Here is an 18,188-nt window from a genome sequence, read left to right as displayed (position 1 = left end):
TTGAAAAGAAATAGCTGTAAATATCACTTAATTGAAAAATTGAATGTAAAAATAGGAATATAGAAAAATTTTACATCAAAGAAAGAAATAGAACATATAAGATAAAAATTTTATGCATTAGAGAGTTGAAAGGGACTAAGTGGGTAATTTTGAATCTAATCGGTAGCATCAGGATAGATGGCGAAGAGATTGAGATTGTTCACAGCTTCAGTTTGCTCGGCTCCACAGTCAACACTCTTGGCACCAGTAGCCAGGAAATAAAATACGTATTGCGATGGGAAAGTCTGCGGTTAGGGACCTCTCCAAAATACTCAAGAGCAACAGTGTCTCTCTGGAGACTAAGGATCGCCTGATACAGGCCATGGTTTTTGCAGTCACTTGTTATGCATCAGAGAGTTGGACAATGACTAGGGAGGATAGAAGGAGAATTGACGCCTTTGAGCTGTGGTGCTGGAGAAGAGTATTGAATGTACCATGGACTGCCAAGAAAACAAACAGATTCATCGTAGAGAGGATTAAACCAGGCTGCCTCTTGGAGGCAAGGATTCTGGGGCTTCATCTGACATACTTTGGACATGTTGTAAGGAGAGACAAGTCTTTAGAGAGGGGCATCATGCTGGGTAGAGTGGAGAGACAGCGCAGGAGGGGAAGACCCTCTATGAGGTGGATTGATTCAGTGACTGGGGTACTCGGGATGGGTGTGTCAGAGGCAATGAGTTTGGCACAGGATAGAGCACAGTTTAGGGCTGTTGTACATGGGGTCGCTATGAGTCGCAAATGACTTGATGGCACATAACAACAACAACAATAATCATATAATTTAATATACCAGGAAAGATAATGTGAGGGATGGTATACATTCATTATAAATAAGAACATTTCAAGTAATATTTTAAACTACAGTTCTGTTCACAATAGGATAATATTCATATGTCTAGAAGGAAGACCAGAGAGGTCTGGTGACTTAAAATTCAGGGACTTGCGTTAACCCAAGGGCCAAGGTTCTCTTGAGTTTCAAATGCATTAGACATTTTCAGGAGAAAGATGATTAATCTCCTGTGCCATTTATAGTCTCAGAAACCCAATGAAATATTAGCTATGAGTCAGTTCTCACTAGAACAGTGAAAAAAGAAAGTAGATTTCAGATATTACTTAGATGAAAGCAGGTAATAAAAGAAAGAGGTCTGCCTGTGTTTTATTAACTATGAAAACATATTAGACTATGTGAATCATGACAAATTATGAACAGCATTGTAAAGAATAGGAATTTCTAGAATACTTGATTATTTATACTTCTGTAGAATCTCTACATAGACCAAGAGGCAATTATTTGAACAGAACAAAGGAATACTGCATCATTTAAATTCAAGAAAGCTGTGTGGTAGAAATTAATCTTTTTATCATACTCATTTAATCTGTGCACAGAGATTATGAGAATTTAGAGTGTATGAAGAAGAATTTGGTTTCGGGATGTGAGGAAGACTTACTATCAAACAGATCTGATATGAATATGACACATACTTCCTTACTAAAAGCAAAGAAGACTTGAACCACTCTTTGATGACGTCCAAAAACCATAGCAGTCTATGTAGATTATACTTTAATATTAAGAAAACAAAACTCTCAAAACTGAACAAATAAATAACATATTGATAAACAAAAAGGACATATATTATTAAGAATTTCATTTTACTCAGATTCAATTATCAATGCTCATGGGAGCATCAATCAAGAAATTCAGGAATGTATTGCATTCAGCAAATTGATACTCAAGAAACCAATTAACATGCAGTCAAGGATCAATCGTAACTACCCGTAGAGCTTCCCAAACTCTAAATATTTAAGGACAAACTGCCTCATCTTTGCCCTGTAAGCAGTTGGTGGATTCTAATTGCTCACTTTTTGGTTACTAGTTAAATTATTTAACCATTGTGCCACCAGAGGTCCCTAAATCTATCATAAGAGACTCCTTAAAATGTTAAAAAACAAATACTTCATTCTGAACACTAAAGCTTGCCTACTGAATGAATCGTATTTTAAATGACCTTACATGCTCTGGTGGTGTAATGGTAAGGTTGCAATGCCAACTCAAAGGTATATGGTTCAAATCCATCAGCTGCTTCACAGGACAGAGATGGGCAATCTCCTCTTGTACAATTTACTGCTTTTGAAAACCTGCTGGAGAGTTATCTATGGGTTGGTTATGACTCAATGATACAACAACGACAATAAAAGCGGAATAATGCATAATACACTACAAAAGCGGAATAATGCATAATAAAGGAGAATAATCAATACCTTTGAGCTATGATTTTTGAACAAGAAATAGTAAAGTCGTGTGTACTACAAAAAATGCAACAAATCGGTAGTGCTGGAAGAAATACAGCCTGAATAATCCTTAAATGTTTGAGCAACAGAGTTGAATTTAATTTCAAGCTAAACGAGTACTTAAAGGCCACAAACTCAGTGTTTCCATTAATCTCTATCAGACCCGTAAGTGTTGCCATTTTTATGATTCTTAAAATCCACACTGTTATTCCAGACCAACCAGCTCATTCTGTTATAATTCCATTCAGAGTGATTGACAGTGGTACCTGAGTACCGTCTTGTTCTCCTGGTCTCAAGATCGTAGACGTTTTGGTTTACGAGGTTCATTGGTACTACGGACTGTTTCAGTACATCTTTGATCTCTTCTCTCTTCTTTGATCTGGATAGGAAAAGACTAATAGCTGCATATTTAAATTCAACTGCGAGTTCTTACTTTACAAAGTAGGATGGAAACCATTGTCTTTGTGGTCTATGTTGTGCTAATTTAAGTTGATGTCACCTAGAACTATGGATTGGAATTGAGGGTCCAGAAATGCTGACATTTGCTTTCTTTAAAAAAAAAAAATCACCATTTCCTTTGCTATGATTACATATCATAGCTCTTTCCAGTGTAGTTCTTACATGTGAAGTTAAAGTATAACCATGAGAGCTCCGCAAATTAGAATATAAAGAACGAAAAACTAGTAAAAGGCCATCCAAATATGTAGATTAAATACAACACCACAAACCTTTGAGAAGATTTCTACAAAAGACAGCAAAAACATGAACAAGAAAAAGAACCAGTGGATTTCAATTCCATGAAATGTAGACCTGGAATTGGATCTGGATTACCGGCCAGCACTCCTGGAATAGAAGTTGTTTCCTTTTATTCCCAGGGATATTCCATAACCATGAAAATAAGGTTACCTTAATTCTATTTTATGATCATCCTAGAAAAGGACACAATGTGCTCTTCTCATTGCCGGACTCTTTAGATTCATTCGCATGCATTAACCTTCATGGTATTTGTTGAGTTATTCGACTCTTTGTATATCATGAATAATTTCATTAAACATTAAGAATTTACCCACACTGTGTCTTTGTGTATTTTTAAATATTTACAATTTGTAATACTGAATAAATATGTAATAGATGGGACAGGGTTTCAAAGGTTTTAATATTGCTTAAACCTGTCATGTACTATAACCTTTTGGGGCTTATATAATATTCAGCTCCTTAATTCAGCGTCAGAGCTGTTATCATATGTTGATGGGAAAATAACAGCCATGTTGGGGCTCTCCAGTCACTAATAATTCCTATTTTGATTTGATTAGCATATAAATGTTCCTAGATTTATGCAGTGTCAGGGGAAAATGTATTAAAAATACTCCTAAGGGTTCTCTTTCTCTCTCTCTCATTTTAATCAAGCAGGAGAGAAAGAATCTTGTCATGCATAAAGTCTAACTTGCTTTTCTTCATATCTTTGACTTATGCAAGTTTCTAGGAAAAAAATCTGACTAAATGAGCAAAAAGAGTCTTTTTTTCACCGTTTAGGATGAAGACTCACTTCAGAAATAGATTTTCAGCCTTTCCTAGAATGCCCACTTGTAGTAGAACAGCAGAGATTTTGCTAATTTCAACTAATCTCTGACCAATCACATAATACCCATGAACATATATCTCCTTGAAGTAATTCTAAACAACAAAAGCCTAGTCAACCAAAGTTATTGAACAGGCTTCTACACATTTCTTTTTTGCTAATACACTTGAAAACTAAACATCTCTATTTTTGCCTCAAGCCACATTAAGTGTGATCCTTAAGAATGTCAAAACAGAGAATTCTGTGACATCACAGAAACACTCTTATAGAAGACTAAGCCCCTGAAATATCACAGTGTTTACTTCATCAGTAGAAGGTAAAAATAGGTAGGAAAAGGCAATACTAAAAGGAGGTCTAGATGAGAATTAAGAGATTCTGGGTAATGGATTAAGCATACAACTATAAGTAGAAAGATTGAGAGGTAACTCAAAAGAATTTTAAAGAATAGTTCAGTTCTCCAGGAATTACCTGGAATACAAGATTTTTAATTAAAAATTTATAAAAATACCTACCACTTATTTGACTTATTTGACCTATTTAAAATTTGCCTTTTTACACTGTAATACAATAAATGGCGTAGTCTGGTCCTTCAGCCATAGTCTTCTATTCTGTGTGTAATTCTAGCCTCCTTTGTATATGCATATTCCTCATTCTAGAGAGAGTTATCTATAGTATTAGGGTGAGAAAACTTGAAGACCTGCATAACTGGAAGGTATGACCCTAGTCAGATCTTAGTCATCTTGGGGGTGTGGTTTATGGTCCTGAAATCCTATCTAGAGGAATGCTCATGGGAAGCTTAAGCCTTTTCACACAGGACGCTGTTTCTAACCTACTCCAGCTGTACTAACAGCCAACAACCCTAGCCCACAGCATCCTGGGATATAATTTATGTCACTGTGATCACGTGCATTTACCCACATCATCTCCAACTAATTGAACAATTTCCCTGACTTCTTGTTTTTGGTTTGATATTTTTGTTTTTTCTTTTTTCCCAGTGAATTTCAGAACCCAAAGACACAGGTATGCTGAGAGAAGGAGGCAAAATTAATGTAGAGATGAGGGAGTGGGGAAGTAGTTTGGAGAAGTTGGGGTTTGAGGACATTCTTATCCTTCGTGTTATAGGAACTAGGCCTAGGCTTATACTTGTAAAAGAAATCAGTCAGATAAAATTAAGGCAAAAATCTCTTTCCATGCTGCATATATGGACTTAATATTCTATGATCACTTATTCTCATGGTTCCTATAATTATCACAAAAAATATCCCTCCATATTGTTTTTAGGTACCTTCCAGTTGATTCCTACTCAAAAACCCCAAACCCCCTCTATTTTCAGCTGTGTCACTTGCACAGCCATTGCTTTGTTGGAACTTAACTATTGCAGCCACTGTGACAACCCATCTCATTGAGGGTCTTCCTCCTTTTTGTTAATGCTATACTGAAGAGCAACAATGTCAGGCTGGAAACTAAGGTGTGCCTGATCTGAGCTATATAGTCTTCCTAATTGTGTGCTATTCATCAAAGAGCTGGACAGTAATTAGGGATGATAGAAAGAGAACTGATGCCTTTGAGCTGTGGTGCTGGAAAAGAGTATTGAAAAACCATGGACTGATAGGAGAACAAACAGTTTTTTCCTAGAGAGGGTGAAGCCAGGCTGCTCCTTGGAGTCAAGGATTCTGAAGCTTCGTCTGACACAATTTAGGCATGTTGCAAGGAGGAATTGGTCCTTGGAGAGGGACATCATGTTTGGGAGAGTGGAGGGACAGCGTAGGAGAGGAAGACCCTTGATGAGATGGATCGATGATTCAGTGATTGGAGTAATGGGGGTTGGTGAAGTTGGCACAGGATAGAGCAGGATTTAGGGCTCTTGTACATAGGGTCACTATGAGTCGCAAGTGACTAAATGGCACATAACAACAACATACAACAATACTTGACCAAGCATTATATCATCCTTGGAGAAGCTATCCTTCCTCCTGATAACATATGAAGTATATGAGATAAAGTCTCACCACTCTCACATGTAAGAAACATTTCTATCCATACTTTTTCTGAGGAAAATTTGTTCATTCTTCTGGAAGTCTATGGCAAAATCCTTCATATTATGCATACTTAATTATGCTGGAATAATAGCACTTCTATCATTTCTTTGTCTTTCTAGAACATGGGATTGTCAACTATTAATGAGTGGATATTTATGCAAAGGGAATACATGTAAGCGTTGTCGTTTATTATATCTGTACATAAACTGAGCTCTGGTGGCCTAGTGGTGAGAATTTGCGCTGCAATCCTGAAAGCTGTCCAAATCCACAAGCTACTCCTCTAGAAAGGATTGGCAATCACCTTCCATGTGATTACTGACTCTGAAAACCCGCTGAAGGGTCAGCTATGGGTTGGTTCTGACTCAAGTACACAACAAACCAACTAACTTTCCAGATTTACGAGGCTACAGTTACCTCAATAAAGTACATTTTAATATTGTATTTACTACATTAAACATGTATATGTTTAACTAATGGACAGAAACTAGGAAATTTTATGTGCAATATGAACAAAACACAGTGGGGAATTGCTATAACTCATTGGGCTAAATAGAATTTTTTTTTTATAAGACAGCATGCCGAGTACATCCTGTGGGGTCTCCATCTCTGCTGGAAAAGAACAGAAAGCATTTTAGAAGATGTAAAATCATGTGTAGAAACAGGATACAGAAGTCCCAGAAGGACAGAAATGAGAATACGATATTTTATTTATTAACACAGCACAGGCATTTGAAAAAGACATTTCGGTAAAATAATAACAAGGAAGACAAGAAAAAAGCAAAAACAACATTAAATTAAAAATAGATACAAATTTATAAGTTTCAGAAAAAGACTTCTAAAATTTTGAGGACTAAAGCTCATGAAGGTATTGATGACTGATTTTTATTATTTCACTAATTTGATTAATTATAAATTATTATGTTTATAAGTTTAGACTTATAATATTGTAATAATTTAGACTTAAATATTGTTTCCATTTAAAATGAATTCAGACGAAAACCAAGATATGCCCAGTGAGTCAGAGATTTGACTTTAATTTGTATATATTATTCCGTTGATTTGAGTAGAGAATATTACTATCTGCCCATGTATTGCTATTACATAAGGACAAAACAATTATGTTTTAATGGAACCAAATTCAAGATGATATGAAAGTGATGACAACCCTCATTTGTTTTGAAATGTGGAAATTGTACAAATCTTCTATTTTATAAAACCAATATATTTGTAAGACAATATTAAGCCACACTATATAGAATTTTCAATCTCTTTCCTTAAATAATCCAAATGACTCATCTGTATACATAAATTATTGATCATTATTAAGGAAATATATACACAAACACATACACACACATACTTTTGTTTAGATAATTATTGTTAGCTGTAATTATCAGTTTATACATGATTAAAAGAACTATTCCTATACTCATCATCATGCCACATTTTCTAAACTTAGAGGAAGAAAAAGGCACACTCTGCAAAATCACTTAAAATGACAAATTACATTGTGTAGATAGGAAGATAAAGTGGTTTTGAATTGAATCAATTCCTTTCATGGAATACTTTTAAGATTGTAGTTATACGTTATGAGAACAAATAAGAAATTATCAGAATGAGTTATGAAATGAACATTTGTGAAGGGGAGAGCTCAGTTTTGGCTCTAGAGTCTAAGTGTGGAGTGGCACACCTAATCCTCCTTGAAAAGCTCCAGTTTACAAAGAAGTAAGACAAGGCCTTTCAAGAATACCTCTGGTGACTTAGTGGTAAGGAGTTGCTTTGCCAACCCCTAATGAGGCAGCTTAAGTCCACCAGATGCTTTGAGAAGATGGACAATATCCTCACATGTGATTTATTGCTTCTGGAAACCTGCTGGAGGGTCAACTTTGAGTTGGTTCCTACTCAGTAGTGCCTTACTATAAGTTATTAAAGGGGAAAAATACCACTGGTTACTCAAACGTCTATCAGTGCTTGAGGCATGCTTTGAAACAAAATTTCTGTCTCAAGCAGCTGGTGGTGAACCATTGTGGAGTAATAAACATATAGAAAAACTGAAGGGGTATAACATAATTAGATCACAACTGGAATTAAATAAAGTATAAATTGAAGGCTTGATTGATTAAATGTTTACTCAGAGATCAACCTACTAGCTAGTGACAGGACTAGACTTCTCATCTCGGTTATCACAGAAACCAACATCTGTCATCCAGACTCTTCCCTGACTCAAAGCATATCAGATGCTTACCATGGATGCTATTTACAATCTTTACAAAACCCCCATAACATTAGAAAGTTTAAGACGGGAATTTTGAATACATATGTGCAATAAAACAATACTTCGATAAATCATGTGTTCATTTTTTTCAAATAAAACCAATCTTTAGTGGAAAAGATGAAAAATGGGGATGTGGCGAGAAAGGAATTGAAGGAGATGATCTATCTGACAAACCATATATTTCAGAGAACAGAAATGTATATTTTATTGCACAATGTCTAAAATCTCTTTAGGCTCTTCAGAAGTTGAATGAGATATTCTAAAGGTTTTCCAAATTTTAAAATTATTTTCCCCCCATATGTAGTATCCCTATAATTTCATAAAGATAGTCAAATCGTAAGTTAAATGTGATAAATAGCAATCCCCATTTAAAATTAACTGAGTAGTCTTTTATCTTGCATATTTGTGATTTTGAAATCTAAAAATAAAAAATTAATATCCTTGGGTCTAATGATTGCCAGCTGACCTAATAAGTCATTTCTCATGTACATGCACTTTTAGAAGTCTAGGGTTCTAGAAAAGGACACTAATTCTGTTTTCCAGTTAAGTTTGATAATCAGCCAGGTGATATTCATGTAGATAACACCTACTAGACAACCTCTGTCCCACATCTGTAGAATGTTTTCATGGCTACCACACTTTCATTTTCAATGTTATCTTCCATCACTTCCTTAAGCTATTCTCCTCACTTCTAACTTTTCAATTGCCATTCCAAGGCCTATACATTATATAGAATTCTATAGAAGTGCCTGCTTTTCTTTATTGCGAAATAAAAAAGAATTGGTGTTTCTTATTTCATGCCACTGAGTTGATTCCAACTCATAGTCACCCTATCTATATATAACAAAATTTTGTGTGTATATATATACTAACCTGGCCTATGTTATGCTCACGATGGCTGATATTTCTAAGCCCATAATTGCACTCACTGCGTCAATACATCTTGTTGAAGGTCTTCCTGTTTCTATGACTTTTTTCTTTCTTTACTAAGCATAATGCGGTTTTCCAGAGACCGACCTTTCCTGAATAGATATCCCAAGAATTTGAGATCAAGTCTTGCTATCCAAGTTTCTAAGGGGCACTCCAGTTGCATTTCTTCTGAGATAGGTTTGTTTGCTCTTCTGGTAATCTATTTTCTATGCCAACACCATAATTCAAAGGCATCTTTTTTTGATCTTCCATTTTTTATTGTCTAGCTTTCACACCCATATGATGCGTTGTAAAATACCATGAGTTGAGTCAGATACACCTTTTTCTTCAAAGTGATATCTGCTCTTTAACTTACTAGTAGGATCCTATTTTCCAATCAATTAAAATTTCAATATTTTGACTGCTGCTTCCAAGGGAATTAACTGTGAATCCATGTAAAATGAAATCTATCACAACGTGAATAAATTTTAAGTTTAATTTTTATAATCAATTACTATAAAACATAACTGAGTGAAAATACCGTTGGACAAAATTTCCCTATGGACAAGAAATTGACTTTTCTGGTTTCTTGAGTTCTTTTAGCAGCTTGATACTTGATTCATATGATTCAATAATTTCACTTCATCTCTCTTTTTTTTTTTTTTTACTCAAAGACGATTTTATTATAGTACATAGGATGGGCTCACAAGGAATAGGTGTAGGGGGCAACCATTGCACTGGTTAGCATCGGATGCCCATCCCTATGGCCATGAATGTGCCAAAAGTGCCGCCACTCTGCATCATGGTTTTCCTAATGCCGCCCATCAGCTCTCGACCCCGCATTCCGATCCTGAGACAGGAAAAGGTGCCAAAGAGCGCCCCGGCCGCCATTCCCACTGCGCAACCCATCACGAAGCCCATCTTCACGCGGTCGAAGCAGCTTGGCTGCGACTGCCCGTAAGGACCCATGGCCACCGGCATCTCGTTCGTGCCTTCGGTCGCTCAGCTATACGTCTCACACAGTAAATGGAGCGTAGTTCTCTCCACTTCATCTCTTCATAAATTTTCAGCAGACATTTCTGGCTGTTTCTCAGTAGTCATTTTCCTCCTGTTCTTTAGTAATTGTTGTTGTTATGTGCTGTCATGTCACCTGTGACCTATAGTGACCCTTTGTACAGCAGCTCTGAACCCTTCCCTGTCCTGAGCCAGTCTCACTAATTCCGATACACCAACCCCCATTGCCCCAGTTACTGTATTAATTCATCTCACCTAGGGTCTTCCTCTCCTGCGCTGTCACTCCACTATTCCAAGCATGACGTCTTCATCCAAGGGCAGGTCTCTAGTAAATTTAATTGTCCAGTTTTAGATCATTTTTAACTGTACCTAAGCATATGTCTATGCTTGGTTATGAGTAGAAGTGTGATATGAGACTTCCCAGAACTTCCTTAAAGTTAAGAGACACATACTTCTATTCTCTTTTACCACTTACTATCTCAAACAGGACTCTTGCGGGACTATTAATTTGGACCCTTCTATACAGAGGCTCTGGTGACCTAGTGATAAGAAGCTGTGCTATAAAGGCACAAAACACCAATTTTCTCCATGGGAGAAGCATGGGCAATCTTCCTCCCATGCTAATTATCGTCTCTGCAAATACCTGGGAGGCCAGCTATAGTTTGGTTTCAAATAGTTGGCACAAAATAACAACTACAATAGCTGATGCAAAAGTTGTCATTTTCAAGCTCTTAACTCTTTCAAAATTCCACAATTTCACCTATTGGGAGCCATTCTAACAAACTTGGCTTCTGATATCAACTGTAGAAAATGCAAAGGATGACCATATCTGAACTTTACCGACTCCACAAAGGGCAACTAGCTTCATCAACAACATCAACAAAAGCAAGCATATTCTCAAGAGGCCAGACATGCCCCCACACCCCTTTACCTTTTACTACTCATCCCAACACCAATCGTACTGTTTAACTGGGTCCAAAAGCTATTGCAATAGCTCACAGATTCAGTCAGGACAACTTTCAAAATGTGCTCACAGACCAGCTTTAGGCCCTCAGTCCTGTCAATTTTGGAAATACAACCAGCCCACCCCCCGTCCTCCAGTAAACTTGAGCAAAGGGTTTTAGTTCTGGCTCCACGGTAAAGTAGTCCCAAGGTCTGCTTCCTCTCACGCCAGGTCTCTTGTCATCTGCTGCTGGCTGCTATGACTGCTGCTCTCATCAGCCCTGATATGTTTTGATACAAGAATTTCAGACCATGGAAAATGTGGTGCCTTCTCTTGTTTTTTCTTTGCTGGTACTGAGACTCTCAGGTTCTGCTGTTGGATCTATTCAATTTAATGATGAGACTATCCAATTCCCAATTTTTTTGTAAATAATCAACACTCCCTATTAGCATATTCCCACTCATCTGCAAGCCAAAGTCAAATTCATTGTCTAGAAAAGCCATTTTAAACAGTACATCCTCAACACACACCAACGCCCTCCAACTAACAAAATTTCTGTATGATACTAGACTTCTTCCGTTTCGAAGAAAAGGCAAATATCTCTCTTAAGTAAGCCATTAATCTTTTTTTCCAGTTGTTTTTACTTGAATCTATGATTATTTATGTTAGATGATTAATATTATTTTCTTTTGTTTTTCTTTCATTTCTTCATCTGTATTGTAAACTTATCATGGGACTATGGAACCTTTCAGAGGTTTCATGGTTACAGTTAGCAAAAACTCTTTGGATTGGTTGATTAATCACCATTCTGCTTCCAAAATACCCAGTGATGTGACTCCAAGCTGTGGCAGAGCTATGAAATTACTCCTGTGGGCCAGTTTTTAAATCTCCTAAAGTTTACATATATTTGTTCAGTTTCATAGCTCTTTTCTTTAGATACCAGTAGACTATAATGTGAACAGGTATAACTAACTCCCTGAGCTTCCCAAGGTATTACAAATCCAAATAACAAATATTTAACTCCATATCAAGTTCACTCTTAAGAGAGAAAATGGCTATTTGTGTCTCTGTTCATATATTGATACGGCAGCATTTATTGATTTGTATGCTCTGTGTATCGCTATGACATTAATCCTTATTAACACTAATACAGCTTACCATAAGTCTAATTAAGATTCACCAGAATAAAAATGAGATTGGGACAATTCTTATTTTTTCTTAAACCAGCTTGTCCATTTCCATTTGTTGGAGTTCCCTATTCGTCTATTGGGACTGTTGCTTTTCATTAACTCTGCAAAATAACGTGTCGTTTTGATATAATGGAGTCTCAGAAAATCAGATGTTATGTTTTTAGCATTCATTTACAAAAATGGAGAAAAATGAGCATATGAGGAGAATCAAATAGTGTTATTAATGTTATTAATAACAATAACTACATTTGAGGGTTGTTCTTCACAATGGAGGATTTTAAATTTTGGTTGTTTTTTTGTTTGTCTGCTTATTTTTTTACTAGCTTTGAATCTAATTGCTTTGGGGCTAAACAAAGACAACCCTGAAATTCAAATCTTAGAGAAGGGGCCTTACCTTGAATGTGTGCCATTTAGTTAAGCAATGTAATTTTGGAAATAGAAATAGACCCTAGGCCCCACATTTGCATTCAGTTCAACTCACCAGATATATGGTACCATTGATTGATTGATATTATCTTAAAAACAACAAATTTCTTTTGATACTTAAACTTCTAAATATATGATATAAAATATCACACAACCTGATTTGAGGTCTTACAGAGGCTGGTAACTATTTTGTTCTAATGAAACTATTGCCCTTCAAATAAAACTGTTTCATAGAAAAGCTCATAGATACAAGTTGTATTTTTCTAAAAGGAATTACACTTTCTGAATGAATTTTATTAAAATCTAAACAATGATGAGGTTATTACTAATAGTAATTCTTTTAAATGATATTATGTTATTATGAACTCGCTTACCAACTGATTTTGACGACACAAAGTTTTTAGCTTAGGGAGTTTTCACATTATAGACATTGACAAAAAATTTAAATTAAAACATTTTTTCCCTTTTTTGTGAGGTAGTTATTAAATATTTACCAGAACAAAAGAATAATTATGTGTATGTTCATATATGTATATATTTACTTAACTATCCACATTCATACATACACAGATGGGTCATGTGTTATGTCTCCAAATACATAAATATTTGTTTGTGCGAGTGACAGTGTAAGTATGATTTTATGCCTGTTTATCCTTTATCTTTGCACTCCTGAGCTGCCCTTAGAAATCTTCTCTTCAGTTCTTTTACTTAGGCATGGTTTCCTTTAGTTTTGGCTTCTCGACAGTCCAGAGCAATTTTCAGTGTCTTTTGACATCAATTTTTATTTTTCTTTTCTCCTCTGTTTTTGTAATAACCTTTTGTTTTCTTCATATATGATATTTTTTATATCATTCCACAAATCCTCTAATCTTTGAGAATTGGTGTTTAATGCCTCAAACTTATTCCTAAGATGATCTTAAAATTTAATTGGAATTGATTCAAAATTGTATCTTGGTTCCTGGGGACCGATTTTCATTTACTTTTGCCTCAATTTGACCTTGTACATGAGTCACTGATTGTCCGTAGTCTACTCTCGGCCTAGTTTTGACTGCCGATATTGAGCTTCTCCAATAATTTCTTCCACAAATGTCCTCAATCAGATTCCTACACAGCCTGCTAGGTGAGATCCATGTGTAAAGTTGTCATTTGTGTCTTTTGATAAAAGGTATTTGCAATGAATAAGTTATTAATAGTAAATTAAAAATGCAGTCATTCTATTTCTAGCCTCATTTCTATCACCAGGCCCATATTTTCCAACTACTATTCCTTCTTCACTGTTCCTCACTTTTGAATTCTGGTCACCGATTATCATTAACACATCATGATGCACTCACTATGCATCTGAGAGCTGGACAATAAATAAGAATGACGGAAAAAGAATTGATGAATTTGAGCTGTGGTGTTGGAGAAGAGCACTGAACATCTATCCCATGGATGGCCGAGAGAACCAACAGATATGTCTCAGAGAGGATGCAGCAGCAAGAGTGCTCTTTGGAAGCAAGGATGATGAGATGTTATCTTGCATACTTTGGGCGTGTTGCTAGGAGGAGCTATTCCTTAGACAGGGAGTGCTTCTGGGAAGGGTGGAGGGTTAACTAAGGAAAAATAAGACTCTTGTGCAGGTGGATTGACACTGTGACAATTGTAATCAGCTCTTGTGTGTTGGAAGTGTGAGACTGACACAGGATAAACAGGGTTCAGATCTTTTGCTCATAGGGTTGCAATGAATCATACTGGACTAGATGTAGCTACTAACAACAAGATCTCTTTCTCTACTGTTGTTGTGTTATATGACGCAGTCACACCAACTCAGAGCTGACTCTTCAGCCGGTTTTCAGAGGCTTTAACTTGCTCTTGAGAAGATTGTCCACCTTTTTCTCATGGAGCATCTGGTGGATTCTAACTACATGTCTGTGGGTTAGCACCACAAGTCCTTAGCACTAAGCCACCGAAGATCTCTTTTAGTATTACACAGTTTTTGTTATTGTAGCTTTCTATTTAGGTGCTGCATGTTAACAAATTCAAACTTGTGACCGTTAAGTCAGATGTAACTCATAGCTGACCTAACAGTAGTTTTTCAGATCATCTGGTTGATTTGAACTGTTTTGGGGTTGACAGTGCAACTCTTTACCCACTGGGCTGCCAGAGATCCCTGTTGCATGCAAGACACTAAATATTTTTCTTACGTTAGCAGTTTGGTTGGGTTTTTTTTTCCTGTTTGTTTGTTTTTTAATTTTTGCTAGTCACCTATTGAAGGGTCAACTATGAGTTGGTTCTAACTTCACCCAGTGAGCTTGAGTGTTTGAGTTGGTCAGATCTTTCTATTTCCCCCCTCTTTAATCTAGTTTCACCTATTACCTACATAGTGCTCCTTAGAGACAAGGATGACAAAATTCTCTCATACTTTATGTTGTTAGGAGAGGCTGTTCCTCGGAAAGGGGCCTCAAACTTGGAGAGGTGTTGAATCTGTGAAAGAGAGGAAGACCCTCATCTGGGGGATTGACCCAGTGATTGCAACAATGGGCTTTAATAAAAAAGAGCTAATGACTATGGCAAAGACAGAACAAGGTTCAGGGCTCATAGGGTCGTCATGAGTCGTTACTTGATCACACCTAAAAACAACAACATTGTTTAATGATAATCATGCCAACTTCATAGGTTGGCATATTTTAGGGAATATGTCAAGTGTTTTAATTTGAGGACATTTAGTGTATTTATACAAGAACATGATAGGTGTTTCCATGGACTTATAATTATCTTTTGCTTTAGTCAAGTGCATTTCTGCATATTTGTTTTTCCTTTGCATCCTTTTAAAATAGTCCTTATTTTGTGAGTGGTTTTGGTCGAGAAACTTAACCCTGAGCATATATTTTATTGTTTTGTTTCATTTGCTATACTAAGAGTTGTTGATAAGTGTAATAAACATTTTTTTTGTTTTGTTTTCTCATATACTTCTATGGGAGGCAAGCTGCTTAGACTTTGCTTTTATAAGTTAGACATAGCGTATTTTTATTTACTCTGAAAAAACTCCATTTTAAGCACATTCACAAGCAGATTTAAGCAAAGCAGCTATTGTAATATAACTGGGGCCTTCTGCAGTGAGGATCGGTATCTCTTTTCCTAAGGCCTTTGTTTAACCTGGAAGGTGGATTGCAAATCCTAATACAGAAATAAGTGTTGGAATTGTCTCTCTACCAATGATTGACAGTATTATGCATCTCAGCTCCCTTAGCTTTGTGCTTTAAACTGTTTTCTATGTTAAGGTTTACTTACCTACTTAGGATAGTTAATGTATTGATAACAAATTGATTGTTTGATTTTTCTTTGGGTTTTTTCCCCTCCCTCTGCCAACAAATGTCCTTTGTTAAAACAAACAAACAAACATCGACTTGCATGGAATTTTTGTCATCAGATCTATTTCTCAACAAATGCTAATTAACATATAGGCTTTTTTCTTGTTGTTGTTTTTCTTTTTTCTCTTTTTTGTTTCTTTGATTAGTTTTGTAAATGTTTGATTGGGTTCGTAATATGTTCACTTTCTTTCCTTTGATCCTTTATTATATCTTCAAAATATGTGGAACTCCCTCCCTGAGAGAGCAGTGGAAATGAATGAAGATGTTCTATTACCTCAGTTACTGAGATGAATGATATTTACATTTCAAGGTCAAGTGTACTAACTATCCATTATAATGTGATATCATCTCATAAAAACTATTACCTGTTTCGTTAAAACACAACTAGCAACTCTGTAGTTATCTTAATATTATTAAGTCTTCAAATTAATCCACTTGATATAGCTTTTCTGTGCTCTTATTCCTTAATTTGTGCTTTGATAATTGTTTATACTTTTCTTCTGCTTGCACCAGATTTTTATGCTATTATTTTCTATTTATGTTTATACAACCAGATTTCTATTCAATATAATAATTTTAACTTTTATTGAAACTTCAAAATAAGAAATATTGACTAATTTAAAGGATAATAGAAGAGTGAATATACCATGGACTGCCAAAAAACAAATAGATCTGTCCTGGAGTGGGGGAAACCAGGCTACTTTTTGGAGGAGAGAATTCTGAAGCTCCATTTCACATACTTTTGCTAGCTGGCCAAAAGGGTCAGTCTTTGGAGAAGGACATCAGGCTTGGGAGGGACAGCTAAAAAAAAGAGGAAGAACCCAGATGAGATGAATTGACACAGTAACTGAGGTAATGGAGGTAATAATAGGGGTAGGAGGGTTGGAGACAGTGAGAATGGATGAGGATAGGGCAGGGTTTAGAGCTATTATACATAGGGTTATGTGCTATGAGTCACAGGAAATGCAATGGCACATGACAACAACAAAAGGTAATGTTAATATATACTAACTAGACCTACATAACATCCTATTTTGATCTTACATATAATATTTTTTTCTTCTCATGTGTTGTGGACTAACAGAGATGAGGTAATATTTTCTTCTAATGTTCTTTTTCTTATTTGTCTGCATATTGCTTTAACATGTTAATGCTATACTATTTGTTAGAAAGCTCTTCAGTCCATAAGGAGTTGAACTGCTAACCCCAAAACCAAAGCTTTCTGGTGATTCAAATGTACTAGTGTCTCCATGGAAGAAAGATGCACAGTCTCCTCCTATGTGATTCATAGCCTTGGAATTTCAATGGTAGGAATAGATAAGATGGCAATGGCTTAGAGGGGGGTTTTTGGTTTCTTTTTCTCCCTCTCTTTTCTTTAAAGTTTTTCCCCATTTGTGAGCTATTTTTCACATAGACAATAGTAAGTGATAAGTATTTTTGTGTATTCTATCTATGCACTATAATGTGTACTTTTATATCTTCAACTTTTTTTCTAAATTTAAAATTTTTTCATTGAACAATTTGGCTAATTGATTTACTTCTTATTGTTGATAAGAGCTTTTCATCTCTGTTTTACTTTTTAACTTTCCTCAAACTATGAGATTTTAAACTTGAAAACTTGTGTGAATTATAACCTATTGTCAATTCTGAAAGGATTTTAATAGAATTTTTAGATTTTATTGATATGACATATATATATGTAATCATAACTGTCTTTGTGTCTACATTATTTATTCTGTTATTTATTAATTTTTCACTGTGGATAAATAATAGAATATGTGGATATTATGTTGTTGCTGTTAAATGCCGCTGAGTCACAGGAGACTCATAGCGACCCTATGAAGGAGAGTCCTCAACGCTTGGGTGCCTTTCATCCTCTCTCCAGGTTCATAGGGTTTCCGGAGGTAAGCTATTATGGAAGTGGATGCCACTCCTGCTTCCAAGCTTGTTTTAATTGGGGAGCTCCACCCAACACTGTCCGCATTGGGTAACCAAGCATTTACCAACCATTAACGCATTTGACATATCAGTGTCAGTGTTCAGCCTCAGAGCAACCACAAGTGAACCCTGTACAGCTAGGACTATATGACCTAGAGGAATGTCTGAACAAAAACAATGAAAGACAGGCCCAA

The 18,188-nt window shown here is 35.9% G+C and overlaps 1 protein-coding gene across 1 annotated transcript; it reads right to left on the bottom strand.

Annotated features, from left to right (window-relative positions):
• Nucleotides 1-9,781: 9,781 nt before the first annotated feature.
• On the bottom strand, nt 9,782-10,151 carry LOC102853471 (reactive oxygen species modulator 1-like). Its single transcript, XM_006889210.1, has one exon. The coding sequence runs from the start codon at nt 10,109-10,111 to the stop codon at nt 9,872-9,874; it is 240 nt and encodes a 79-aa protein (XP_006889272.1). The 5' UTR covers nt 10,112-10,151; the 3' UTR covers nt 9,782-9,871.
• Between the last annotated feature and the right edge of the window lie 8,037 nt (nt 10,152-18,188).

Source organism: Elephantulus edwardii, unplaced genomic scaffold (genome assembly GCF_000299155.1).
Source record: "Elephantulus edwardii isolate Elephantulus edwardi_28Jun2011 unplaced genomic scaffold, EleEdw1.0 scaffold00076, whole genome shotgun sequence".
Classification (NCBI taxonomy): Eukaryota; Metazoa; Chordata; class Mammalia; order Macroscelidea; family Macroscelididae; genus Elephantulus; species Elephantulus edwardii.
The sequence above is the reverse complement of the archived record's forward strand: the minus strand, read 5'-3'. Positions and strand labels throughout refer to the sequence as shown.

Bases quoted from the DNA above. Each gene is read 5' to 3' on its own strand.
- LOC102853471 (XM_006889210.1), bottom strand. From the start codon at position 10,111: ATGCCGGTGGCCATGGGTCCTTACGGGCAGTCGCAGCCAAGCTGCTTC.